General features: G+C 38.2%; 1 protein-coding gene across 1 annotated transcript in view; it reads left to right on the top strand.

Moving 5' to 3' along the window:
- Positions 1-4221: 4221 nt before the first annotated feature.
- si:dkey-233k19.3 (dynein axonemal heavy chain 11) overlaps positions 4222-27383 on the top strand; it is a 63085-nt gene continuing 39923 nt past the window's right edge. Inside the window, exons 1-39 of the mRNA XM_057835225.1 lie at positions 4222-4311; positions 4445-4663; positions 4745-4912; positions 6864-6980; positions 7079-7216; positions 7309-7424; positions 7531-7726; positions 8122-8223; positions 8314-8709; positions 8880-9212; positions 10304-10558; positions 10640-10809; positions 10884-11106; positions 11233-11349; positions 11445-11531; positions 11627-11785; positions 13032-13115; positions 13201-13359; positions 13447-13569; positions 13814-13936; positions 14393-14617; positions 14693-14784; positions 14915-15041; positions 15303-15443; positions 15598-15831; positions 16978-17109; positions 17364-17524; positions 17601-17757; positions 19552-19697; positions 19801-19917; positions 19996-20134; positions 20237-20329; positions 22261-22455; positions 22552-22629; positions 22727-22886; positions 22991-23118; positions 23349-23497; positions 26765-26915; positions 27005-27136. Coding sequence (XP_057691208.1) covers positions 4502-4663; positions 4745-4912; positions 6864-6980; positions 7079-7216; positions 7309-7424; positions 7531-7726; positions 8122-8223; positions 8314-8709; positions 8880-9212; positions 10304-10558; positions 10640-10809; positions 10884-11106; positions 11233-11349; positions 11445-11531; positions 11627-11785; positions 13032-13115; positions 13201-13359; positions 13447-13569; positions 13814-13936; positions 14393-14617; positions 14693-14784; positions 14915-15041; positions 15303-15443; positions 15598-15831; positions 16978-17109; positions 17364-17524; positions 17601-17757; positions 19552-19697; positions 19801-19917; positions 19996-20134; positions 20237-20329; positions 22261-22455; positions 22552-22629; positions 22727-22886; positions 22991-23118; positions 23349-23497; positions 26765-26915; positions 27005-27136 — 5985 coding nt within the window. The 5' untranslated portion in view covers positions 4222-4311; positions 4445-4501. The remainder of the gene's footprint in view (positions 4312-4444; positions 4664-4744; positions 4913-6863; positions 6981-7078; positions 7217-7308; positions 7425-7530; positions 7727-8121; positions 8224-8313; positions 8710-8879; positions 9213-10303; positions 10559-10639; positions 10810-10883; positions 11107-11232; positions 11350-11444; positions 11532-11626; positions 11786-13031; positions 13116-13200; positions 13360-13446; positions 13570-13813; positions 13937-14392; positions 14618-14692; positions 14785-14914; positions 15042-15302; positions 15444-15597; positions 15832-16977; positions 17110-17363; positions 17525-17600; positions 17758-19551; positions 19698-19800; positions 19918-19995; positions 20135-20236; positions 20330-22260; positions 22456-22551; positions 22630-22726; positions 22887-22990; positions 23119-23348; positions 23498-26764; positions 26916-27004; positions 27137-27383) is intronic.

The raw sequence follows: 27383 nt of genomic DNA on the forward strand, positions 1-27383 counted from the left end.
TTGCCACCAGTGAGGTATGCTCAGTGTTTTATTAATCAAAATGTGGGCTAGAGTTGAAACGTATCGTATTTTTAGTACATCTATCTGCTTTCTTTTAACCATAGACTCCAAGTTTTGTCAGAAATAAAATAATCTATGCCACAAAGAAGCGAGCTGCCACAGTCAATTCAGAAAACTACAAAGAGCTTCTACTTTTTGGGGTCCTGGCTGCATGTCCATTATTGCAACTGTCAATCATAGTAGAACAGGTGATACCACAACACTCCCATGCTTTTTCATAAGAAAATGTTTATTTTTGTTATTTCGAAAATTATTATTATTTTAATATTAATTGCATGTTTTAATTTCAAGATATGTGTCCCACTGCTGTCCAACAACCTAAACCAGAACACTTGGCCACAACTTTTATCTGAGGACATTACACGAAATGCACAGAGCATATGCAATAAAACATCAATTGTGCGGAGACGTGCTATGGGGGAATCTGTCCTTGCCATCCCAGCTGATGCAGACTGGATGGCCAATATATCCAGCACTTTTACAACGTAAGAGCACATGTATTATCCGAGAAACCAGTGGTGTAGAAGCAAAACATGTATTTCTTTTACCCTCAGATATAGCTATGACAGGACACTGGCTCACAACATTGAGACCCAGGTCAGCAATTGGACCAATCTAATTCAGAGAATATTGAAGGAGGATTCATCAGATATATTTAAAACAGGCTGCAATCCTGGCCCCAGTGCAGAGCTGGGATTCTGGGCTTCCAGGAAGAGTAATATTCAGAGCATATATCAGCAGGCAAGCACTGAAAACTGTCACTTTCTTCATTTCCTTTTTCAAGGATTCCTGCTATAATATGTTTTTGCCTATGTAGCTTCAGAGTCCTGTTGTTCAGAAAATGGCAGAGATGTTGGAGGTTATGGAAAGCAGCTATTATCCTGCAATCAAGACCTTGATAGGAAATGTATATGATGGTAAGGTTTTACTGGTTTACAAAAAACAAAAATCTTTTTTTTAATTTAAATTGTTTCTGTTTCTATTAAGTGATTTATGACAACTTTACATTGTTGCATTTGAAGATTACACATGCCTCTCTTCAGGTCAGGAATATGTGCCTAATCACATTAGAGAGTCTTGACTTTTAGTATATTTCATTTTTCTTTTCTTTTCTTTTTTTTTTTTTTTTAAACCTGTGTTCGGCTGTTTGACACAGAGAATGGAAGTCTAAGTGTCCGGTTGGTCTGAACAGTTTTAATGTTTCACATTGAGAGTATGGCATACTCCCATTGTGATCATCAGCATACCTCGTTTATTATGACGATGGAGCAAACAGGAAGAGGTTATGGGGGGACAGAAGAAAAGAAACACAAGAAGAGAAAGAAATGAAATACAAACAACAACAAACACATTGAACGCCTACACTAACTATTAATATGTTGGTGCTATCGTCAGCTAGATGTATTGACACCATGTGCGGGGACTGTTGACCAGGGAAAGAAGGGGAAGGGGTTGGGGAAGTCTATAAGCTAAGTGATTGGGAGGGGTAGAGTATACACAAATCAGCTCTGTGATCTAGAACCCAGTAATCGTGTGAATCCCTTGTGAGTGTAAGGCCGTTGGCAACCGACCCTACGTCGCCCCACCGCCAGTCCCGGCACCGGGACCCCCCAGTGTAGTATATTTCATTTTTCAACCAGGATGGGGCCACTGTATAAACCTTTCAGCATTAATGGTGCCTTCACAGACATGTAAGTTACCCATGACATTGGCACTAAAACAACCCCAAGCCATCACATATGCTGGCTTTTTGAACCTTGTGTCTAGAATCGTCTGGATGGTATTTTTCCTCTGGCAAAGAGGACATGATGTCCACAATTTTGAAAAATAATTTCAAATGTGAATTCATCTGGTCACAGAACTCTTTTTCACTTTGCATCAGTCCATCGTAGATGAGCTCGAGCCCAGAGAACCAGGCGGCATCTCTGGGTGTTTTTGATAAATGGCTTTTGCTTTGCATTGTTGTTTTAAGTTGCACATACAGATGTAGCGCCAAACTGTAATTACTAACATTGGCTTTCTGAATTGTTCCTAAGCCCATGTGGTAATATCCCTTACACATCGATGTCGGTTTTTGATTCAATGCCGCTTGAGGGATCCAAGGTCAAGGGCGTTCAATGTTGTTTTTTGACCTTGCCGCCTACATTCATTTATTTTTCCAGATACTTTGATTCTCTCTTTTGATGAGATTATGGACTGTAGATGATGAAATCTCTAAATTCCTTGCAATTGAACGTTGAGGAACATTGTCTTTAAAGGGATCCACGGCTAGTAAGACATGTAGTTCCTAAAAGATAAATGTTAGTACAAGTTATAATAATTTGATATTAAAACCCCTCTCAATGTTTTTGTTTCGATAAAATTTGTAAAGTTATTTTAATTCGTAGTTCGCCATTGTTGTTGACGTCGCTGGGCGGTGATGTCACAGTGCCACACTACCGTACTTCACAGTGTAACTCTAAAAAAAAAAAAAAAAAAAAAAAAAAGTGTCACTCTTTAATTTCATAAGGTAGTGATTTAAATACGCCACAAGGTGTCAATGACGAATTTTTAATTAATTAGGGATCAAGCCAATGACTGTGTTTGTGTTTTGTCCCATTGACTGATGCCGTAGTTTTCCTTTAATGCACAATGGGGAGGCAGAGAGAAAGGAGACAGACACAGGCGTTCAAACTCGTAGCTCAGACCGCCCCGTTTATTGGCATAAGCATCAGCAACTCCTTCACAACCAACAAGTATCATATAATGAAAAACAACAAAAATAATATTCATGTCTCAAAAAAATAATGTTCACAAAAAGAAAAGTGCTTCAATCTGTATTAATGAGGCCCTATTCTCACACAGTTAAACAACAATGTAAAGAGAACTTGCATTCACAAATTCACAATGAAAATATATATGCATAATACACATAAAACTTAGTCAGACTTCGGTCAAATTCTATTTAAATATTTTAGCAACAAATCCACTGGATGGCAATATGTAGTCACAATATACAAAGTAAGATGCTGGGAGCCATTATCAGAAGTCTTGTTTGTTGTGACAGACTCTACTACGGCGACAGTCGAGGGACAAAACGCACTCATTGTCTTAGCTCTTATTAATTTAAAACTCGCCAATGACACCTTGTGGTGTATTTAAATCACTACCTTATATAGTTAAAGAGTGACACTGAAGTTTGGCAGCGTGGCCATATGACGTCACCGCCGTGTGACGTCAACAACAATGGCGAGCTACTAGTTAATTTTTTAATAAAATTTTATAAATTAAGACATTAAGAGGGGTTTTAATGTCAAATTATTGTAACTAATACTAACATTTATCTTTTAAGGACTACATGTCTTTCTATCCAAGGTACCCTTCAAACTGTTCTACTATTTTCTCACACACTTTTTCACAAAGAGGTGAACCTCATCCCATTTTCGCTTGCTGTACAATTCTAAGAATCTCTTTTTTATACCCAATCACGGCACCTACCCATTCCCAATTAGCCTTTTCACCTGTATGGTGTTCCAAACAGGAACAGGTGTTTGGTGAGCATTCCTCAACTTTCTCAGTTTTTTATGCCCCCTGTACCAGTTTTCTGTTTGATTGTTTGCTTTTTTGAGGGGGGTGTATTGCCGCCATAAAATTCTAAGTTCATGATTATTTGGCAAAAACAATCAAGTTTATCAATTTGAACATTAAATATCCGGTATTTGTATTATATTTAATTAAATATAATTTGAACATGATTTCTAAATGATAGTATTTTTTTTTTGTCTGTTTAACACAACATCCCAACGTCATTGGAATTATCTTAAACACCCTTTAAAACGCTGAAACGATTGTGGATGATTTTAAATGCATTTTGATTTGGGGCATAAATCATTTGATAAATTTAGGGGGGAAAACTCTTCAAAAATTGTGATTATTATTTTTTTCATTTATACCTAAACCCAACAACTTCTAAAATGTGTGTCATTTCAGACAAAGGACAATTAACTGTTAAACAGCATTATTTGGTGAGGTCAGAAAACTAATTTTATTTCCTCAAAAGCACTCCAAGAAGCAGAAGACATTGACCTGCATCTACAGCCTTTGTCTGTTCAACTGTCTGAAATGGAAAATGAAAGATTTCCATATTTTCAAGCCTCCATCCCAGTACTTCTTCATCTGTTATTCCTAATCTGGACTAACTGCCAACCATATCAAAGGCCAACACGAATTGTTGTTTTACCTCAGCAGTTTTGCAATCTGCTCATTGAAAAGGTAAGATTTGAGTTTTTACTATTATAGTTTTCGGGCATTTATATGAAATACGTAAATGTACAAGTACATATTATTTTACACTTTGTTGATGTCAAATGTGTTACAAGAGATGGTGTACAATTTTAATTTACAGGCATCTGCGTATTTGTCTTCTGACTTACTGCGAGAAGACCCTGAAGAAGGTATACACATGGTGAAGATGGTGATAAAAGTTTTCAGATGTTTCAAAGAGAATTACCAGAGCCAGTGGGAGAAATTGGCAACCTATCCAAAACATGCTCGCTGGGATTTCCCATCTGTCATGATTTTCACAAATTACAACAACTTTCTTAACCGCATGCTACAACTGGAGGTGAGGTTAAAAAAATATTCAGCAAATATATTTTGTCAGGTACAGTGTTACGTTCCACACTATTCTGTTTTGTAATTACAGGATATCTTTGAAATTTTGCTAGAATACAGGCGGATGGAAAAACTCGAATTTGGTGGGCCCAAAGGCAAGCTCTACAGTGAGCATTCTGCCCAGATGTACTCAGAGTTCAGTGATCATTGCCTGTCATTGATAAATGTTGATCACAGCCCTCTTGACTGCTACTCCCAGGTAAACTATTCTTTAAGAACATTGGCTGAATACAGTATTTTTTTTCCCTTGAACTTATAAATGCATCATATGCAGCAATTTGTTCACTCTACAACAAGACATACAGTGGTATGAAAAAGTATCTGAACCTTTTGAAATTTCTCACATTTCTGCACGAAAACTTTCTCAAATCACACGGATGGAAAAAACAGTGTCTGCTTTAACTAAAACCACCCAAACATTTACAGGTTTTCATATTTTAATGAGGATAGTATGCAAACAATGACAGAAGGGGGAAAACTAAGTAAGTGAACCATCACATTTAATATTTTGTGCCCCCCCCTTTGGCAGGAATAACTTCAACCAGACACTTGTAGCTGCAGATCAGTTTGGCACATCGATCAGGACTAATCTTGGCCCATTCTTCTCTACAAAACTGCTGTAGTTCAGTCAGATTCCGGGGATGTCTGACATGAATCGCTGTTTTTAGGTCATGCCACAGCATCTCAATGGGGTTTAAGTCTGGACTTTGACTTGGCTACTCCAGAACGTGTATTTTTTTTCTGAAACCATTCTGAAGTCGATTTTGAAGGGGATGGTACCTTTTCTCGTAAGCACCTTTAACTGTTTGTATTACTCTAACACACCCAATATGAAATAAATAGCACTTATACCATAGTTTAAGTAAAACAAGCAGAATATAGGGCATAAAAGATACACAACGCCTTCTTATCATGGAATCCCAGCGCGTGCGTCATACAACTAACTGAGCAAGATTGACGCTGACAAGCACACGTCTGCACCACCAAGCCTCGCAATCAGTTCTCCGGCACGATTCCTTCAATTTACTGTACTTCTGTGTTTTGGTCTTGTTGCAGCATCCATAGTCTTTTTAGCTTCAACTATCAGACCACCTCAGGTTTTCCTGCAAAACATCCTGACAAACTTTTGAATTCATTCTCCTATTAATGATTGCAAGTTGTCCTGGCCCTGGGGCAGCAAAACAGCCCCAGATCATGTTGCTCCATCCACCATGCTCCACGGTGGGAAAGAGGTGTTGATGTTGGTGAGCTGTTCCATTTTTCCTCCACACATGACGTTGTGTGTTACTCCCAAACAATTGAAATTTGGTTTCATCAGTCCACAAAATATTTTGCCAAAACTTCTGTGGAGTGTCCAAGTGCCTTTTTGCAAACATAAAACGTGCAACAATGTTTTTTTTTTTAGACAGCATGGGCTTCCTCCGTGAAGTCCTCCCATGAACATCATTCTTGGGGATAGTTTTACATGTAATTGATGTGTGCACATAGATTTTGGACTGTGCCAGTGATTTCTGTAAGTCTTTAGCAGACAGTCTAGGGTTCTTTTTTACCTCTTTGTGTATTCTGTGCTGAAATCTTGGTGTCATCTTTGGTGGACGGCCACTCCTTGGGAGAGAAGCAACAGTGCCAAACACTCTCCATTTGTAGACACATGACTGTTGATTGATGAACATCCAGACTTTTCAAGATGGTTTTGTTTGTTTTGTACAAATCAACAATCCTTGATCGCAGGTCTTCAGACAGCTCTTTTGACCAAGCCATGATGCACATCAGACAATGCTTCTCATCAATACAATTCTTACCAGGTGTGTGTTTTATAGTGTGCAGGGCAGCTTTGATTGGGCACACACTTGACTTAAATTGGTTGATAAAAATTGGTTTCAATTGCTCTTTAAGTTTCCTTAGGCAGAGGGTTCACTTACTTAGTTTTCCCCCTTCTGTCATTGTTTGCATGCTATCCTCATTAAAATATAAAAACCTATAAATGTTTGGGTGGTTTTAGTTAAAGCAGACGCTGTTTTTTCATCGGTGTTATTTTGACAAAGATCAGGTCACAGTTGATGGTGATTTTATGCAGAAATGTGAGAAATTCCAAAAGGTTCCGATCCTTTTTCATACCACTGTACATAATTACTCGAGTGATTCTACAGGAATTTGAGAAGGAGTATACCAATTTCAAAGTGAAGATTGTGGACTTTGAATATCGATTTGCCAACCTGCTGTCCTCAGCCTTTAAGGATTGTACAGAATTAGAATCAATGTTTAAAGTGAGTACACTGGATATAGTGTATTGTACAATTTTAACTAGTATAGATGGCTCAGCCATTGTGGCAGCAAACAATCATGGCATCATCTTTGGTTTTAGCTGTTAACAATTTTTGGACCATTTCTTGAGAGAAAACACGTACGCCAAGTATTCACTCCCAACATACCCCTGCTGCTGCAACAATTCCATGACGAACTGGGCAAATGTAAATCACTCTTTCGTTCACAACTGAATGAGGTTGGTACTATAAGGTAAACTAATATTTATTAAAAGAATAAAAGGGTGGGTGAATGCATAATATGATATTACTGTTCTCTTATTATTTACAGTTGGAAAGTTGTTTGGGAAAAAACATGGCCCCTGTGTCTGGAGTGTTAAAATGGGCAAAAATGATCAGAGAACGCATTGAAGCACCATGGGAAAAAATTAAACTTCAGTTTGACAGGTGAGGGAAATGACGTCTTAATATCAGTTTAATTTCTAGGATACGGTTTCTTTACTTCAATGCAGTAGTGTGGTGAATCTCAAGAGTGATTATTCAGCATTTTCAGCACTGCAGGAGATATGGATATCACAAAAGAGCTTGGCTTATACAAGGAGATGATTAGTCTTCTAGATGAAAGCGAGGCAGATGCTCACTCTAAATGGCGTGAAGGTTTGGAGCAGACTTGCCAGATGAATCTGGAACAACCACTCATATTAAGAAACTCTTCAAATGACCTCATCTCAGTAAATTTCAACCCCAAGGTGAGTTTACCTTTTTCTTCAACAACCAAGACAACCACAGCCTCGTTTTTGTTTCTGTTGTAAAAGGGATCATTATCATGTTGAAGAATATACTGTATACAGGATTCTGACTGAGAATGTTTTATTAACATAGAAACTACAGTATATCTTATTTTATCAAAAAGGCATTTATCTCCAGACTTGTACAGGTGCCACGTGTATCTCATTTTAAAATGAATCAGCTTCAATGGTTGCAGAAGAGATACTGTGGACCCCCATTATTCAAAGGAGATAGCGATCATGAAAAAACGTTTCCAAGCAAAAATCTGCGTATAACTGACATTGTTCGATTTTCTCCTGTTCCATAGTTAATACTGTAGATGTCGTAGTTACCAGTATTTGTCTTGACTCCACAGCTGTCTGAAGTATTGAAAGATGTGAAGTATATTCAAACACTTAACATTAACATCCCTGTGGCAGCAATGACTGTTTTTGAGAAACGTGACATCTTCACAAAGGTTAGCTTCTCACAAGCCCTCTGCGGTACATGTTACTATTTTATTAGTGGTTTTACGGTTTTCATTATTTATTATCTTGGTATGTTTTAGTATTTAAGCAGTCTACAGCTTGTAGTGCAGTGGTACAACAAACTCAAAACGACTGTTCTTGAAGTTGAACTCCCACTCATCAGAGATGAACTGGCTTCAGTAGACAAACTACTTAAAAGAGCTGAGACCGACGTGACATGGCAAGATCAGGACTGCTGGAGCTTCATAAGCACTACCAAGAAACAGGTCCAAGACCTTGCTGACAGAGCCAGTAGGGCAAAGGAGAACCGTGATGCCATGCAATCAATGATGAAAAAATGGAGCAAACACACTATGTTTTGCAGAAAGGACAACAAGAAAAGCTCATTGTTGCAGCTTGAGGACAGGAGAGACCGTGTTAGCAAGATATATGGCTCCATAAAACAGGATGGAGACTCCATCCACAAATTGGTGCAGGTACATCACAGTTTCTGCTATTTTCCTCTATTGCTGTATACTTTATATATGTCATATCAACTACATGTATATTTAATGATCCTAACATTACATACTGTATCTGGAGAATCTGATGATGAAACTAATGTATATTTTCTCTTGTTGCCCACAATACACTGAACTATATGTAGGAAAACATGACACTCTTCAATGCAGACCTCGCTTCAGATGTTTGGCAGTCCTATTTGGACTATGTGGATGAGATGGTCATTGAGGGGCTGTTTGTCTACATCAGCCACTCACTCCAGTTCTTTCTGGATAACATGGAGTCATATCCCAAGCAAGCCCCTCTCTTTGAAGCTCAGTTGATGCTTACAGACTTAGGGATGATCTTCCTTCCATCACTGGAGAATGATGCAGGAGATGGCTTCTATGAGCTGTTAGAAGGACTGGTTGGAGATATATTCAGGGTATCCGTGAATATCAGCAGGTTGGCTTCTGATTTTAGCGTGGACAGCTATCAGGTACTGAATTTCATTGGCCTCTGTTTTACAAGTGAGGATTTAATCAAAATACCTTGATTCACATTTAGTCGTGAATGAATTGATTGATTGATTGATTGATTGATTGATTGATTGATTGATTGATTGATTGATTGATTGATTACCATTGTTTTCATTGTATAAACTGTTACTTTTTTTCCAATGTTTTAAACCCTGTAGCTTATTTATGATTTTTTAAAATAGACTATTGAGGTGCATGTCTTTTGGTGGAAATATCCCCTAATACAATCTGTGCGGCTCCAGTGTGGCCTATAAATGAACAAATATAGTTTACTTGTAAATCTTGGTCAGTGCGACTTATAGTCAAGTGCGCCTTGTATAAAAATTATGGTCATAGTTTAACTGAATGGGGAAAATGTCTATTGTATGTCTATAGTATTTTGATTTTGTACCTGAGGAATGTATCAGATTTTTATATACAGTGGCATGAAAAAGTCTGGGCATACCCATGAGCTCTTGCATGCCACTGTATGTTCCTATTGGTCCCCCATTCAAGTGCCACTGTAGCTAAGATGTATTTTTTTCTTCAGACAGCACATTAGACTTAATGATTAATACATTTGCTGCTGGTCGCCAAGTAGTGCATTTTTGCCTAAATTTCTTAAAAACAGCTACTTTACACATGACTTCCTCATCATAAATTAATTGATTTAATGTATTAATATGCCCGTTCCTAAAAGCAATCAATTATTTTCTTCTTAGTTTGGACATTTAAATGAAAAAAAAAAAAACATACAGGTGACTAATTGAAGTGTTATAAGTCGACCTATAGCTGACCATGGGACCTATAAGTCAATTCTATTTATTTTGGAATGGTAATAAAACATACTGCACTGATATAATAGTCCAGTTCTTGACCTATATGGACTCTATCATTGTAGACTTTAGTTGTCTATACGTTGACATATTATTGGACATAATGTGGAAGGTCCCTTCGAAAATCTAGGGTCCATGTACGAGGAAAGAGTAGTAATGTAAACCCTGACAATGTGCTCCTTTGAAACACCTGCCAAAAAAAAGTCAAGCACACTGTCATGATTGACCCCTTACAGGATGTAATGGAAGACATGCTTGATTTGTTGGATTTACGGAAGGAAGTGATGGAGAGAGTGGAAAATGTTCTCAAAAAAGCCATATCTTACCAGCGACAGTTTGATTGCTACACACATTTGTGGCAAGATGACCGGGATGAGTTTCTCAGTCAGTTCCTCTTATATGCACGAGCACTAACACCTGAAGAGTTGGAGGCTCATAGAGCTGATACTCTGCTGGAAAGCCCTCCCACGGTGGATCACTTTAAAGAGCAGGTGAAAGGCGCCTTCACCTCTAGCAGTTGAAAAATAATGTGGCATTTGAGTTTGTTAGTAACAGGAGTCCTAACTTTCCAGATTGACTACTACGAAGATCTGCACTCTGAAACATGCAAACTAGAGGACTACACAGTATTTGATGGGTGGTTTCGGGTGGATATTAAGCACTTCAAAGTCAGCCTCCTGAACATTATTAAGAAATGGAGTTGGCTTTTTAAGGAACACCTCTTGACATATGTGACGAACAGGTCGCCATTGACTCTACTAAAGCACAAAAAAACCTCTTAATGTTTCATTCTTACATTTCATGTTATTTCTTCAGTCTTGATGACCTCCAAGGATTTGTTCATACTACTGTTGAAGGGCTTGCTAAGTGTGTGCCTAAAGGAGACTACCACAGTCTGGTGGAAGTCATGAGTCATCTCCTGGCTATTAGAGACAGACAAGCTGTCACCGACAAGATGTTTGACCCTCTAAGGGACACAGTAACCCTCCTGGAACGTCATGGAGTGGCCATTCCAGACAAGGTCTATGTTCAGCTCAAGGTAATGTAAAAAAAATAAATAAATAAAATAAATAAATATAATAATTTAAATATATATATATATATATATATTAATTATATAAAAGAATACTATTGCAAATGTGTGTCAATCTAAACAATTTTTTAGGAACTCCCTGAAAAATGGAATTCAGCTAAAAAATTGTCCTTAAAAGTGAGGCATGAGGTGGCCCCCATGCAAAATGAAGAAGTTATGGTTTTACGAAGACGCTGCCTGGAGTTTGAGGTCACGAATCTTCTGTGCTTTCTGTATTTTAATGGATGAATGGACTGGAACATAATTAGATGGAATGTGTAATGAGGATTCTATTTCTTATTCAGGTGAAACAAAGTAAATTCCGAGAAATCTTCAAAGCAACTGCACCTTTCAGTTACAAAACATCTCAGCCCTATATTTGTTTAGAAAAAGTAGGACTCACGCTCAATGCCTAATTGTGGTAATACAATTGTCTATTTATATTTTGCACCGCATTTAACATTGCCTCTCCTCGACTCACCTTTAGTCTGAAAAAGCAATCCATGACATGGAAAAAGAATTGTCAACATTGCAGGAATCAACAAACTTATTTGACGTCACCATTCCTGACTATAAAGACATCAAGCTCTGCAAACGAGAGGTCATTGTTCTCAAAGAACTATGGGACATTGTCATATTTGTGCATGTAAGTAGCGTAATAGTAATTTTAAGAAAGTGAATTGTAGTACTATACTTTCTTGAGTATAATGTGTTTTTTTTTCCTGAAAATGTCAACATTAATTGTAAGGGTTGCAAATTACAGAGAATACAAGTAAAATTATGAAAATCAGTCATATTGTATGGATCAGAGGTGACAACATTTTTTAATGATCACCCTATCTCATATAGGCATATACAGTACTCATGCTCACTTCAGCCTTTGAAAATATCACAACCGTCACACAATGCAAAAAGTGTTGCTAATGAGCATGGATGTTGAAGGAATCTGATCTTTCAGTCAGATTGCCGGAATTGCGCCAGCCAAAACGCCGGAACCGTGCTAGTGCGATTCCAACAACCCGGGCCGGCGGAATTCCGACAACCCAGCCAAAAGGCCAGACTTCGCGCCTTTAGCCAAAAGGCCAAACTTCGCGCCTTCACCTTAGTCTTAACCCTTTGGACTGACTCCATTTTGAAAGCTGGAAAAAGGCTTCGAAACACAACTTGACAATTTATTGAGGTGGACAGTAATCAAACGGCAATGCAAAACAGCAAAAGACCCAGGCAGACTGGTTCCAGGGTCACCATATCACAAGTCAATAAAAGATTCCAGAGAAAAATGACAACGATTAATTAAACATTCAGTCTTTTAAAGGCTCTCGTGAGGCGGGCTGTGGTCCGGAAGAAGGGTGTGTTCGGGCGTTGTTTAAGATTATTGTCTATTTTTGGATTGGACAGGAGGACTCGGAAGTAACTGTTGTCAGGGCAACAAGTGTTGAGGATTTTGCCACCTCAGCACCATGTGAGAGTTGTTTTAGAGTAATGCAAACAGTCAAACAGTAAATACGAAAAAAGGTACTATTAGCTTCAATATTCAAGCGCTCATATAAAATGCGAGTTATCTGATTTAAAAAAAGAAAAAAAAAAAACTAATAAAATACAAATTACTGCGCATATAAGGTGCTTCATTTTTTAAGCATGGATAACAGCAAATTGAGGGAACATGTAATACTCTACACATGTTGTATCGAGATGGCGGTGGGACCAGGGGGAGAGTACTATACACAAGAGTGTAGTATACTCGAGAAATTACGATAAAAGCCTCAAGAGCCAATAACTCAATAATCAGCCCAGCCTGCTGTCTTGGTGGTCATTGATTCTCTTGCCACTAAATGCCCCAATTAAGCTCTCTCAGCCCATTGACCCCTGTGCATGTGTCTTTATCTATACAGACCAATGTGGAACACTGGACAAAGAGCAAATGGAGGCAGATAAATGTTGAACAGATGGATGTCGAATTGAGGGGGTTTGCTAAGGTGAGATCACCAACAGTACACCACTTCTTTGGTTATTACACAGGCTCGGTAACTATTAATGGTTGTGAGCTTTCTGTTTGTGTAGGATATGCGGAAGCTTGACAAAGAAGCTCGTGCGTGGGATGTTTATTCTGGTTTAGACCTTTTTGTGAAGACCCTGTTAACATCACTGCGAGTTGTGAGTCAGCTTCAGAACCTTGCAATACGAGAACGTCACTGGGTCCAACTAATAAGGACGATGCAGGTTCATAATTACTTGCAACATCTTGCAACAGTACATTGAAATGAAAGTTTTTACATTCAACCATTATTTTATATATACTGTATATAGATGAACTTCACTATGACTGATTGTACCACCCTGGCAGACCTATTAGCTCTGCAGCTACATCTTTATGAAGAAGAAGTCCGCAGCACAGTGGATAAGGCAGCAAAAGAAATGGCCATTGAGAAGGTTCTTCTTCATTTGATTATCGGTAGCAGCCTATCATATCAAGTAACCAACTATAAACAACATAGCTTTTGTCATACTATTTTCCAGTCTGTTGTTTTGTGTGCATGAAAAGATTAAGATTACTGTATATGTATTTTTTGCATCAGTGTGATCTTTTGCTATGCAGCTTTGTCAGGTAAGCCTGTTGGTTCGTAGATGAATGACTAGTGCAGGCAAAACATCAGTTTCTGCTCTGTAATTTCAGGTTGTGACAGAAATTGGTAAAATATGGACATCAATGGAGCTTTCATATGAATATCATTACCAAAGCTCTGTACCCCTTCTTAAATGTGATGCAGAGCTCATTGAGACGCTTGAAGATCATCAGGTAAATTGCTTAAAACACCGTAGCTGTAAACACACAGGGAAAAAAACAGGAGTTTTCAGTTAGAATCACTGGTAGTTAAATGCAGAATGGGGCCTCTCTGTCTGACTGTCTACCAGCACAGCTGAGACTGGAGGGGTCCCTATTGAGTCCTCAGATTTATAGCCACGATTGCCCATTGGGCATTGTTGCACCCCGGCGGTCTTTTTTCATGTATACCAGATGCAATGGTGGGGTGTTAGCTCACAATTAAAAGTCTTACTACTTTAGTGCCCCTGTCTTTGTGTAAACAGTCTGTAGCCCTCCCTCAGTCTTTTGTGGTGTGGCAAGCTAATGAGATTGCTTGTAAATAAACCTGGTGCATGTGATGATATGATCTTAACAAGATGTGACTTGCGTTTGGTTGTAAAAAATGTTAGACAACTTATACATTCCCAACACTTTGTGCCCATCCTCCAGGTTCAACTTCAAGGCATCTTTCAAAGCAAGTACATAGACCACTTTCTTGCCCAAGTTGTAGAACTTCAGACACAACTAACAGTGGCTGACTCTGTGCTGATGGTCTGGATGGAGGTACAGAAGACATGGGCATACTTAGAAAGCATCTTCAAAGGTTGTGATGATATCTGCCAGCAACTACCAACGGATGCACAAAGATTCCAAATGATAGATGCTGAATTTCAGGTCTGCCCTCACATTCAGTTTATTGCAAGTCTGGGTTAATGGTAGTCCAAACTGTATCTTTTTTTTGTTTTTCAGGAACTAATGTTGGACAGTGTAAAAACAAAACATGTAATTGAAGCCACCAATAAGCCCAAACTATTTGAAAAGTTTGTCGAGCTTCAGAAAAGGTCATTATTATTTCAGTCTTTCAAACATGAACACTATCATTGTCATACTATAATTCACCTGAATTTATCCGTCTGTCTAACTATGAATTACGTGGACATCCTTAATTTCTCAATACTTTTGTTTTAACAGGCTGGTGTTATGTGAAAAGTCTCTTGCGGAATACCTGGAAACCAAGAGACTTGCATTTCCCAGATTCTACTTTATATCATCTGCAGACCTGTTGGATATTCTCTCAAAAGGAAGGCGCCCCAAATATGTACATTTTTGATTTTCTATTTTTCATACAGTATACTATTAATTCATTGCCTGCCATTGATGGCGTTAGATGTCCAAATTCATTTTGAATTAGCAAATTGGCCATGAATGTTATGTTTCAGAGCCACTGACGGTGCTTGACATCAAATACAGTTTGACTGGGACAGCTGGCAGCTCACCATAAATAGCAGTCATTGAGTTAATGAGGAACCATTCTTTCAATTCTCACTGCACATTAATTAAATGTGTTATTGTTTTTCAGGTAACATGCCACCTCTTGAAACTATTTGACAGTGTGTCGGATCTGGAATTCTCTACAAATAATTTTAAAATTGCCGTTGGCATGTACAGCAAAGAAAGGGAATATGTACCATTCCAGAAGGAATGTTACTGTAATGGACCGGTAAGATACCACAATAAAAATATTAAATATTATTTATCCAGATTCGAATAGAGGTATTTGTTTAATAATATTCTAGGTAACTCCTTGATAATCTATTGTTTTATAAAATGTTATTGCTAAAACTTTACTATGTTATAACATGGTTTTATATTAGGTGGAGGTGTGGCTTGCCTGTCTAGAGGAGTCCATGAGGACAAGTATTAGGACTCACCTGTCAGAGGCTGTTTCTGTGTATGAGGAACGGCCCAGAGAGCAGTGGATTCTTGATTTCCCAGCCCAAGTTGCTCTAACTGCATCACAGATATGGTGGAGTAACGACGTGGAACTTGTGTTTAAAAGACTGGAAGAAGGATTTGAGTCTGCATTAAAAGACTATAACAAGAAACAGGTCAGTAGAGGGTGTAAGCCTACAAATGATTTCTTTGCTATTATAATGATATCAACGTCAACGACTCGCACATGTCAGATTTACCAGTGCTATGTCAGGTTAACATGTCCTTGACTGCTGCTTTAATAATCTTTTCCTCCCTTCAGCAGACAGATTAGAGCTGTCGTGCAAGACCATTGATAAATATTCAATCCCTGTAATATTTTAGTCACAAACTGTAGGTACAAAATTAGAGTTGTCCGATAATGACTTTTTAACCGATAACCAATATCCCGTTATTGTCCAACTCCAAAAATCCGATACCAATATCAAACCAATACTGATATATGCAGCCATGGCCTTAACATACTATGGCTATGGATATTTTCAATCATTTATTGTTCATTAATATTTGCACCATAAATGCAAATGGTCTGCTCTTATAGCAAATCCCAAGCATCTTAGTTTGGAGACATCTAATGGTTAATAAGCATAACTGCCTTGCTAAACTGTGACCAGCACTTGTACAAAGGCAGAAAGCTTCTACATTCACTTTGAAGGCAACATGCATATCGGGCCAAAACCGATACTGAAAAACAAGTGTCAATATTAACCGATACCATTTTAAAATGCTTTTGTCGGCCGATATTATCGAGTAACCGATACAAAATTATCCAGTTCCACTATCCACGTTCATGTACTGTACTCATGAGAGGGCTTTTGAAGAGTAAAGAGTTAGACCTTTAAATTTTTTTTCATAAAGCCTTTGATTTATTTGACTTTCTTTTCATCCAAATGGTCTGCTCTTATAGCAAATCCCAAGCATCTTAGTTTGGAGACATCTAATGGTCAATAAGCATAACTGCCTTGCTAAACTGTGACCAGCACTTGTACAAAGGCAGAAAGCTTCTACATTCACTTTGAAGGCAACATGCATATCGGCCCAAAACCGATACTGAAAAACCAATGTCAATATTAACCGATACCATTTTAAAATGCTTTTGTCGGCCGATATTATTGGGTAGCCTATACAAAATTATCCAGTTCCACTATCCACGTTCATGTACTGTACTCATGAGAGGGCTTTTGACGAGTGAAGAGTTAGACCTTTAATTTTTTTTTCATAAAGCCTTTGAGTTATTTGACTTTCTTTTCAACCTCCCCCAGGTTGCTCAACTAAACGTGTTGATTAACATGTTGTTGAATGAGCTGAGTCAAGAAAACAGACAGAAAATCATGACCATTTGCACCATTGATGTTCATGCGAGAGATGTTGTTTCTAGGTTGATCGCGCAAAAGGTAAGCAGAATAGGAATGAACTAACTGCACAGCAAGCAAATTTGATTTTTTTTTCAGCCCTGTCTTGTAAAACAGAAATATGCATCACACATGGTATTCACTGTCCGAAGACTCACTTTTTCTACTATTAGTTTCATTTTATTTGACTGATGAAACAAGTACTTTTAATCAGTCCTGGCAGTCATATATCTTACTGTGCCTACATTAATTGCATTTCCACAGCATAGTTTGTCAATTGTGACTTGCGTCTCTAGGTCACCAACTCGCAGGCCTTCCACTGGCTTTCCCATCTTCGACACTGCTGGAATGAGCAGCAGCAGCACTGTTTCATAAACATCTGCGATGCCCAATTCCCATACCTGTATGAGTATCTTGGAAATACACCACGTCTTGTCATCACTCCCCTCACAGACCGGTAAGTATGCTAGCCATTGTTATTCATAAAATCAATCAAAGGTTTCAGCATACTGACTCTTCCTTCACCGATTTAGCTGTTACATAACTTTGACTCAGTCACTGCATCTAAACATGAGTGGAGCACCAGCAGGTCCTGCTGGAACTGGCAAAACGGAGACCACAAAGGATCTTGGCCGAGCAATGGGAATTATGGTTTACATCTTTAACTGTTCAGAGCAGATGGACTACAGGGTTGGATATTTGATAATCTTATACAAACAGAACATGCTACAGTATACACATATATACTGTAGTTACTTACATTATATACATACTGTACATACTATATATACATACACTGCTGGCCAAAAGTATTGGCACCACTGCAATTCTGTCAGATGATGCTCAATTTCTCCCAGAAAATGATTGCAATTACAAATGCTTTGGTAGTAATATCTTCATTTATTTTGCTTGCAATTAAAAAACACAAAAGAGAATGGGAAAAAAATTAAAACATAATTTTACACATAACTCCAAAAATAGGCCGGGCAAAAGTATTGGCACCCTTTGAAAAATCACGTGATGCTTCTCTAATTTGTGTAATTATCAGCACCTATTACTTACATGTGGCACATAAGAGGTGGTTGCAATAACTAAATCTCACGAGCAGGCAGTTAAAATGGATTAAAGTTGACTGAACCTCTGCCCTGTGTCCTTCTGTGTACCACATTGAGCATGGAGAAAAGAAAGAAGACCAAAGAACTATCTGAGGATTTGAGAAGCAAAATTGTGAGGAAGCATTGGCAATCTCAAGGCTATCTCCAAAGACCTGAATGTTCCTGTGTCTGTGTGCGCAGTGTAAAGCCCATGGCACTGTGGCTAACCTCCCTAGATGTGGACGGAAAAGAAAAAATTGATGAGAGATTTCAGCGAAAGATTGTACGGATGGTGGATAAAGAACCTCAACTACCATCCAAACAAGTTCAAGCTGTCCTGCAGTCCGAGGGTACAACAGTGTCAACCCGTATTATCCGTCGGCATCTGAATGACAAGGGACTCTAGGGTAGGATACCCAGGAAGACCACACTTTTGACCCAGAGACTCAAAAAAGCCAGGCTGGAGTTTGCCAAAACATACCTAAGAAAGCCAAAATCGTTATGGAAGAATGTTCTCTGGTCAGATGAGACAAAAGTAGAGCTTTTTGGAAAAGGGCATCAGCTTAGAATTTACAAAAAAACAGAGGCCTTCAAAGAAAAGAACACAGTCCCCACAGTCAAACATAGCGGAGGTTCCCTGATGTTTTGGGGGTTGCTTTGCTGCCTCTGGCACTGGACTGCTTGACCGTGTGCATGGCATTATGAAGTGTGAAGACTACCAACAAATTTTGCAGCATAATGTAGGGCCCAGTGTGAGAAAGCTACGTCTCTCTCAGAGGTCATGGGTCTTGACAATGACCCAAAAGACACTTCAAAAAGCACTAGAAAATGGTTTGAGAGAAAGCAGTGGAAACTTCTAAAGTGACCAGCAATGAGTCCAGACCTGAATCCCATTGAACACCTGTGGAAATATCTGAAAATGGCAGTTTGGAGAAGGCACCCTTCAAATCTCAGAGACCTGGAGCAGTTGGCTAAAGAAGAATGGTCTAAAATTCCAGCAGAGCATTGAAAGCAACTCATTGATGGATATCGGAAGCGGTTTTTCGTAGTTATTTAGTCTAAAGATTGTGCTACCAAGTATTAGGCTGAGGGTGCCAATACTTTTGTCCGGCCCATTTTTGGAGTTTTTCGTGTAAAATGTTAATGATTTTTTTTTTTTATCCTCTTTTGTGTTTTTTTTTTCATAGCAAGCAAAATAAATGAAGATATAACTACCAAAGCATTTGTAATTGCAATCATTTTCTGGGAGAAATTGAGCATTATCTGACAGAATTGCAGGGGTGCCAATACTTTTGGCCAGCAGTGTAAATACATACATACTGAACATACATATATACAGTACAAAGTTAATATGTCTTGAAATTCATCTTTGTATGCTTTGCATGCTTAGTCAACTGGAAATATCTACAAGGGATTGGCCCAGACTGGAGCATGGGGCTGCTTTGATGAATTCAATCGCATACCCATCCAAGTTTTGTCTGTTGTTGCGGTGCAGGTGAAAACGATCCAGGATGCTATCCGATCTAAAAAGAAAAGGTGATATAAATCTATATATATAAAGCCATTAGTATAGAGAATTAATAGAATAGAATTAATAGTGTATATTAACAATCCTAATAACAGGCTAATTTATTCTTAGGTTTCTATTCCTGAATACCGAAATTCTCTTAAGGCCCTCAGTGGGGATCTTTATCACTATGAATCCAGGTTATGCGGGAAGGGCAGAACTACCCGAGAACCTCAAGGCTTTATTCAGGTGGAAATTATGCATTCTTATAATGTGTGATTACTTAGGTGTAGGTTAAATGTATGTTTTATTTCCATGCTGATGTAGACCCTGTGCAATGGTAGTACCAGACATTGAGCTCATTTGTGAGATCATGTTAGTGGCAGAGGGCTTCTGTGCTGCCAAGCTTCTCGCCAGGAGATTTACATCTCTTTACTCTCTGTGTAAAGAACTACTTTCCAAGCAGGTACAATGATCATAATTTGTTACGCTGTTCTTCATCTCTCTCTCTCTGTATAGCTCTCTATTTTCCCCCAAAATTGATCTACATACTCTCTGTATCTATTAGGACCACTATGATTGGGGTTTACGAGCCGTCAAGTCTGTTTTAGTCGTGGCTGGTTCGCTTAGAAGAAGAGACAAAACAACACCGGAGGATCAGGTGATGTAATAACATTGGAAAGGAAAAGGCATAGCTCCGGACTGACTCACTGTACTAGGAGCAAAGTAGTCCCTAATCGAAAACCCTTTCGTGAGCCATGATAGGGCGGAAAACACAGACAAGACTGAGAAAGCAGTTTCTGCTCTTGCACTCCTCTTTAAAAGAAACTGCTGTATTTTAAGCCAAAACAACAGTTGTGTTTGATAGAACAATATGTCTATATGCTGCCATAGCAGATTCATGGCGCATTAAGCCCCCGAACTATTTTTAATTTGTCCGTTTGACCCTGGAAACCCCCGTTTACAGACGTCGCGCAACTGCTTGTGTTTCAACCCAGCCATAATACGAATGTAATTAATTAAAATTTGTTAATTAAAATATGTGTCATTTTTAGCTTAGAATCATTAATTGATGCCTAATACTTCTATAAAAGAAAAAAAAACAACTTAAAAAAATTATTCACTCGCATATTTTAAACTTTTAAACGTCACAATGAAAAAATGGTGTCTGTAAAAAAGTCATGGATATTTACCTCATAACTATCGCTTAATTGTATTTTTTTGGTACTGTCGCATTTTCTCCTATATGTTAGATGATAAATAACCGTTTCAAACAAAGAAAAAGTGAAAAAAAAAAAAAAAAAAAACGTTTAAAAGGGTAAATATATGAAAAAGAAAATCTCGACGACTCCTTGATGTCTGCGATTTCTGCATCGCGACCCTTGTTATATTACCATGTTTCACCCATAAAATCCCCCCAAAATCCAGCTGTGGCCATTCACAGCCGTTTCTTGACACTCAGTGATACATGCTACATTGAGTTTTTGGATCGAAACAAGGTAAGTCCGTGATAATATCTCGTTAAAATCATGGTGTCTTTAGTTATGCTCTCGCGTGCTCTCACCTCCAGATAGGGTTTTGCTGTTTAAACATTTTTATTTTTTTTTAAATGGCCTCCTGTTCAAAATTTTTCTTCCCCCAGACAATTTAGATTTTAAGCTTTCCAGTGATGTATCACACATGAATAAAGGACAATTTTGAGTTTGGCCAAATTGGGGGTCTCACAGCAGAACTTCAAGTCACCTGAGTGTTTTCCGCCATATACAGTCACTTGACGGATATGACACACACGCTGTACCAATGAACAACACAGGTGCATGTGTAATGTATGTAATGTACATGAATAAGGAGCTTCAGAGAGATTGACTTCTTGATTATGATGCTTCTTGCCACAATGTGAAATAATTCCACACTATTTTTGAGTGGAATTTTCCTCAGTGGTGTTGAACACAAAGCAACATTTTTGCTGCATGTCTGTCAGTTTTAAACTCAGACATTTCAGTCGTGCTTCTCGCTTTGATTTTGACAGACTTTTACATACTTTGCTGCTGTTTGTTGCTCAGTGTCTGACCAGGGGGAAAAATGCAAATTACTGGCAACATTCATCATTAAATGAGTTTGTATGTCCTCGCTACCATGTTAACATATAACATTAACTGAAGCCTTGTGTGGTCTGTCATCAACAAAATATATTTAAGAACAAAAACATGCCAAATGAAAAAAACCTACTCACATTATGTCAAATTTTAGGAGCAAAATGTTCACATTTTGCTAAATGCAAACTGATGTATTTATTATTTTACGTGTGTAGTTTATTGTCGGAACTATAGCATAGAATTGGTGTGTAGGCTTTTTAAGAAAACAAACAGAAAACAGAAAATGACTTATTTTGGATTGCTCTTTGACCACTAGGAACTCAGTGCACATCATTTGCACGACACGGCGTCACTGCCGTGCAAAACAATATTATCCAAGAATTTTAGCAGAAAATTTGTTTGTCCTAACATTTCTATCAACAATCCTAGAGAAATAAATACTACTATAGTATAAACCGACTAAAAACATTGAGGCAGGATTGAATGTGTTTTATAGGTGTTGATGCGTGCACTGAGGGACTTCAACATGCCAAAAATTGTGACAGATGATGTCACCATCTTCCTTGGATTGCTTCAAGATCTCTTTCCAGGCTTAGAAGTAGAGAGAGAAAGAGACTGGGACTTTGAAAATGAAGTCAGAAATACAACGGTTTCTCTCCGACTCCAGCCAGAGGAAGCATTCATCCTCAAGGTTTAATATAAATAATTGTCTTCAGGAGAAAAAAATCGTAAATATCCAAAATGTCATCAAATCTCTCTTTTTTTTTTTTTTTTTTTTTTTTTTAAGGTAATGCAACTAGTGGAGCTCATGGCTGTACGTCATTCTGTCTTTGTTATTGGAAATGCTGGAACTGGAAAAAGCTCGGTTAGATATTCAGAGATTTAATTCTTGTTAAGAAGACAAAAATACAATTAATATTTAAGAATACTAGTATATATCCCACTGACTCGCATTTCACCAGATATTGAGGGTTCTCTATAAAACCTATGCTAACCTGAAGAGGAAGCCTGTCTGGAATGACCTGAATCCAAAAGCAGTCGACAGAGATGAATTGTTTGGATTCATCCATCCTGCAACTCGAGAGTGGAAAGACGGCAAGAATATTTTATTTACTGTAACATGCATTTCCACACGATACAATGTTCAGTCAAATGATGTTCATGGCAAGTGAACTTGAATCGAATATCTTCTAATCTCCTTTCCTCTTTACGTCCTCAACGTAAAGGTTTGCTTTCATCACTGATGCGAGAGCAAGCAAACATGTCCCACCTAGGTCCTAAGTGGATTGTGTTGGATGGAGACATTGATCCGATGTGGATTGAATCACTCAACACAGTGATGGATGACAACAAGGTACCACCCTCCTGTTCACCCGTACAAGTAGCAACGCTTACAGACAAATAAGATGTTTTTTTTTTTTTTTCAAACTAATTCAACAAAACCTACTGGAATGAAAGTACTAAACCACTTTGTTTCCAATGCCATGACTCATGTCACTGAGCTGATGAGATCTGGTTTCATTGTTGAGGTTATACTTTGCTGGTCATTATTGTAGATCAATATAGCTGTATAAAATCTTTCAGGTCCTGACTCTGGCAAGCAATGAGCGGGTACCACTCACCTTATCCATGAGACTTGTGTTTGAAATCAGCCACCTGAGAACAGCTACTCCTGCCACGGTGTCCAGAGCAGGAATCCTCTACATCAACCAGCAAGACCTGGGTTGGAATCCGTGAGTGACAATAATAACTTCTTTTCAATATCTTAGGTTTGTGTAAGAAATGGTGTGATGTTTACTTTTGGATTTTGTCACATTTTACTCAACTGTTTTGTATGCTGCTCAAAATGATTAAAAAAAAAAAAAATACAGTAATATGAATAAATTAGGACACCCCATTAAATATTAAGTTCTTTATCAAGAAATGTTCACATATCAATGTCTGATCTTGCTTTTCTTTATCTCTGGAAAAGAATGTGATTTAATTGCAGGTAAACAACAAAAATTAACATTGTTTTACTCATTAAACCAAATTTATTAACAAAAATGCATATTCTAACTGAGGAAAAAAGGACACCCTACCACCTAATAGCTAGTGTTACCCCATTTGGCTGAAATAACTTCAGTGAGATGCTTTTTGTAGCCATCTACCAGTCTTTGACATCGGTCTGAAGAAAGTTTGCTCCACGCCTCAACGCAGAATACTTTCAGCTGTGAGATGTTTGAGGGGTTTCTTGCATGTACAGCCCGTTTTAAATCACCTCACAGCATCTCAATGGGATTAAGATCTGGGCTTTGACTCTGCCATTCCATGACTTTCTCCCTTTTCAGCCAGTCCTTGGTGGAATTACTGGTATGTTTTGGGTCATTGTTATGTTGCAGGGTCCAGTTTCGCTTCAGCTTTATTATTTTTTTACAGATGATCTCACATGTTCCTCAACCACCCTCTGATAAATGATAGAATTCATGGTGGATTCTATGATGGTAAGCTGGCCAGGTCCTGCTGCAGTAAAGCATCCCCAAACTATGACACTTCCATCTCCATTCACTGTTGGTATGAGGTTCTTTTCGTGGAATGCTGTGTTGGGTTTACGCCAAAAATGTCCTTTGTTCCGGTGTCCAAATAATTCAATTTTAGATTCATCTGCCCAAAGAACATTATATCAGAAGTCCTGGTCTTTGTCTACATTCACTTTGGCATACCTCAGTCTGGCATTCATGTTCTTGGAGAGCAAAGATTTTCTCTTTGCACACCTCCCATGAAGGTTAACCCTTTAACACCTAAGCCTATTTTGGCCGAATTTGCATGCCTTTGATGTTGCCTTTATATTTCAAAGGAAAAACTGTTCACAATGGCCAAGTTGGGTCCCTTTTTTCAGGATACCTTGAACTTCATGTCCAAACTGTTGTTTTCTTCACTGACCAACTTTAATCCACATTTTGGACCCAAAAAGACAAAAAAAATCCCAAAATCTTTTTTCAAAATTTGTAATGTTGAAGTCCCACTGACAACCAAACATGCTCGACCAACTGTTTTGAAGCTTGGTAATATTTATTTAACTTGCTAGGATAAACATTCATGAGAAAAAAATAAGATTGAATAGTTTTATGTTTGACAATTCAACACAAACAGCAGCTATGGTCATAGGCGTTTTTGGCCTTCACGCATACTATGGTCAAAACATGTTACAGTGGGGAGAACAAGTATTTGATAGACTGTGTATCAAATACTTGTTCTCCCCACTGTATATACAGTGCAAAATAGTGAGAAAAAAAATTATGTATATTATACAACACAAAAAGGGTTTGGAGGATATCTCTTTGTGAAGTTAGGTATTGTACCCATCACCTTATCAAAGGTATACATATATGTACATGCAATCAAGCTTCTCGAACACACATCTATATAAAAATTGAAAAGATTAATAGTGAAGAAAAAATAATAACATTGAAAAAAAGTACTTTCAAAAATATTGACAAGTAGTTCAGTTCAATTCAAATTTTTTAGGCATGCGACCCAAGAAAGTTTTTTTTTTTTTTTGCGCACTCAATAAAGTTTGTTTTTGAACATGTCACTAAATTGCGTCACATATAACCTCACACAGCCTACTCATCCGCCGTTTGCGCGCTGCTGTCACTTCTACTCGCCGAGACGCCGACTGATCCGAGGAAAACAATGACAAATACAGCTCATCCTATTCCTTGAGTTAATGAACTAATGCATTAGCTTGCGCTAAATTTAGTTTTCGATTCATTCTGCAAGTTTCAAAGTCCCTCGCTCAATCCCACCGGCCGTTGCTTGCTACGCGTGTCTCCTTTCCCTTAGTTGGCGCCTTGCTCGTCAATTTATTAAAAATGTTCACATTAGGTTCGTCCTTCTTGACATCACAACGGCTTTTGGGATATGTAGTCTTTTGTGCTGCTTTCGGTTTTGAAAAAAGGACAAGAAATGATGGAAATATGGAGATAGACACATGGTCCATGCAGTGTTTTAATGCATATTTATGAGTGCAATAAAACTTTAAAACTCAAATGGCATTATCTCCCCTTTTACTTGGTCGATTGACTTCAAATAAAAACTGGTGTGGACATCAACTTCCGTACTTTCAAACGAGAGCAACCAGGGGCACGTGGGTAACGTAATTACAGCGTTACGAGGCTTCAAAGATGGTATGCGTAAACGTGTCACATCCGACACGTTCGGTGTTAAAGGGTTAAACTTGTGAAGTCTCTTTCTGATTGTAGAGGCATGCACTTTCACATCAACAGTAGCAGAAGTCTGCTGTAGGTCCCCTGATGACATTTGAGGGTTTTTGGAGACTTCTTTTAGCATCTTGCGGTCTGCTCTCGGGGTGAACTTGCTTGGACGGCCAGACCTGGGCATGTTGGCAGTTGCTTTGAATGTCCTCACTCGTAGACTATTTTTCGTACAGTGGAATGGCTGATTTTATATTCCTTTGAGATCTTTTGAAATCCCTTACCAGACTCATAAGCGTCTACAGTCTTCTTTTTGAAGGCCTCAGACAGCTCTCTTTGATCTCACCATGGTGTTTTCTCTCACTTCAAAAGTCAGTCATTGTTGAAAGTATTCTGTGTTGAGGAGTGGGGCAAACTTTCTTCAGACTGATGTCAAAGACTGGTAGATGGCTACAAAAAGCGTCTCACTGAAGTTATTTCAGCCAAATGGGGTAACACTAGCTATTAGGTGGTAGGGTGTCCTAACTTTTTCCTCTGTTAGAATATGCATTTTTGGTGATAAATTTGGTTTAATGAGTAAAACAATGTTAATTTTTGTTGTTTACCTGCAATTAAATCACATTCTTTTCCAACGATAAAGAAAAACAAGATCAGACATTTATATGAGAACATTTCTTAATAAAACTAAATATTTAATGGGGTGTCCTATTTTTTTCACATGACTGTATGTTGGGACATGTGCAATAATAAAATACAGTGGCATCTTAATACATAATAAAATTTAATACAATTATTTTTGCTCAGATATGTCATTAGTTGGATTGATCAACGAGAACGGCAAACAGAAAGGGCACACTTAACCATACTGTTTGAAAAATATGTCCCACGTTGTCTTGAGAAGATGAGAAATACCTTCAAGACAATTACTCCAATTCCTGATAACACTCTGGTGCAGGTACGTCACACAGACAGCATGCATTGATTTCCATTTTACCTCAATGAAATCACTAAGATAGGGTTTACATTTTTTCCCTTATGGTTTAGACACTCTGCACTTTGCTCGACTGCCTTCTAACTACAGAAAACATTCCATCCGACTCTCCAAGGGAGCTTTATGAGACTTACTTTATTTTTGCCTGCATCTGGGCTTTTGGAGGGGCCTTGTGTCAAGACCAGGTATTAGATTTCATTTGATTAAATGTCCCCCCCATCCCCCATATCAGTTTACACAGTAGGTGACCACTCAACTTTGATAGTAATTGGGATGTATTTGGGTCATAGATAAGCCCCACTGGACTAAAAGCCGCAGCTGTCCTCACTGTATAATGAGATATTTTCACTAAAATATATTAATCGGTGACACTTTATCTGACAGCGGCATCTTACGACTGTCATAAGACCAAATGAACCACCATGAAGCTTT

The sequence above is a fragment of the Corythoichthys intestinalis genome, chromosome 4 (genome assembly GCF_030265065.1).
Source record: "Corythoichthys intestinalis isolate RoL2023-P3 chromosome 4, ASM3026506v1, whole genome shotgun sequence".
In the NCBI taxonomy this organism is placed as follows: domain Eukaryota; kingdom Metazoa; phylum Chordata; class Actinopteri; order Syngnathiformes; family Syngnathidae; genus Corythoichthys; species Corythoichthys intestinalis.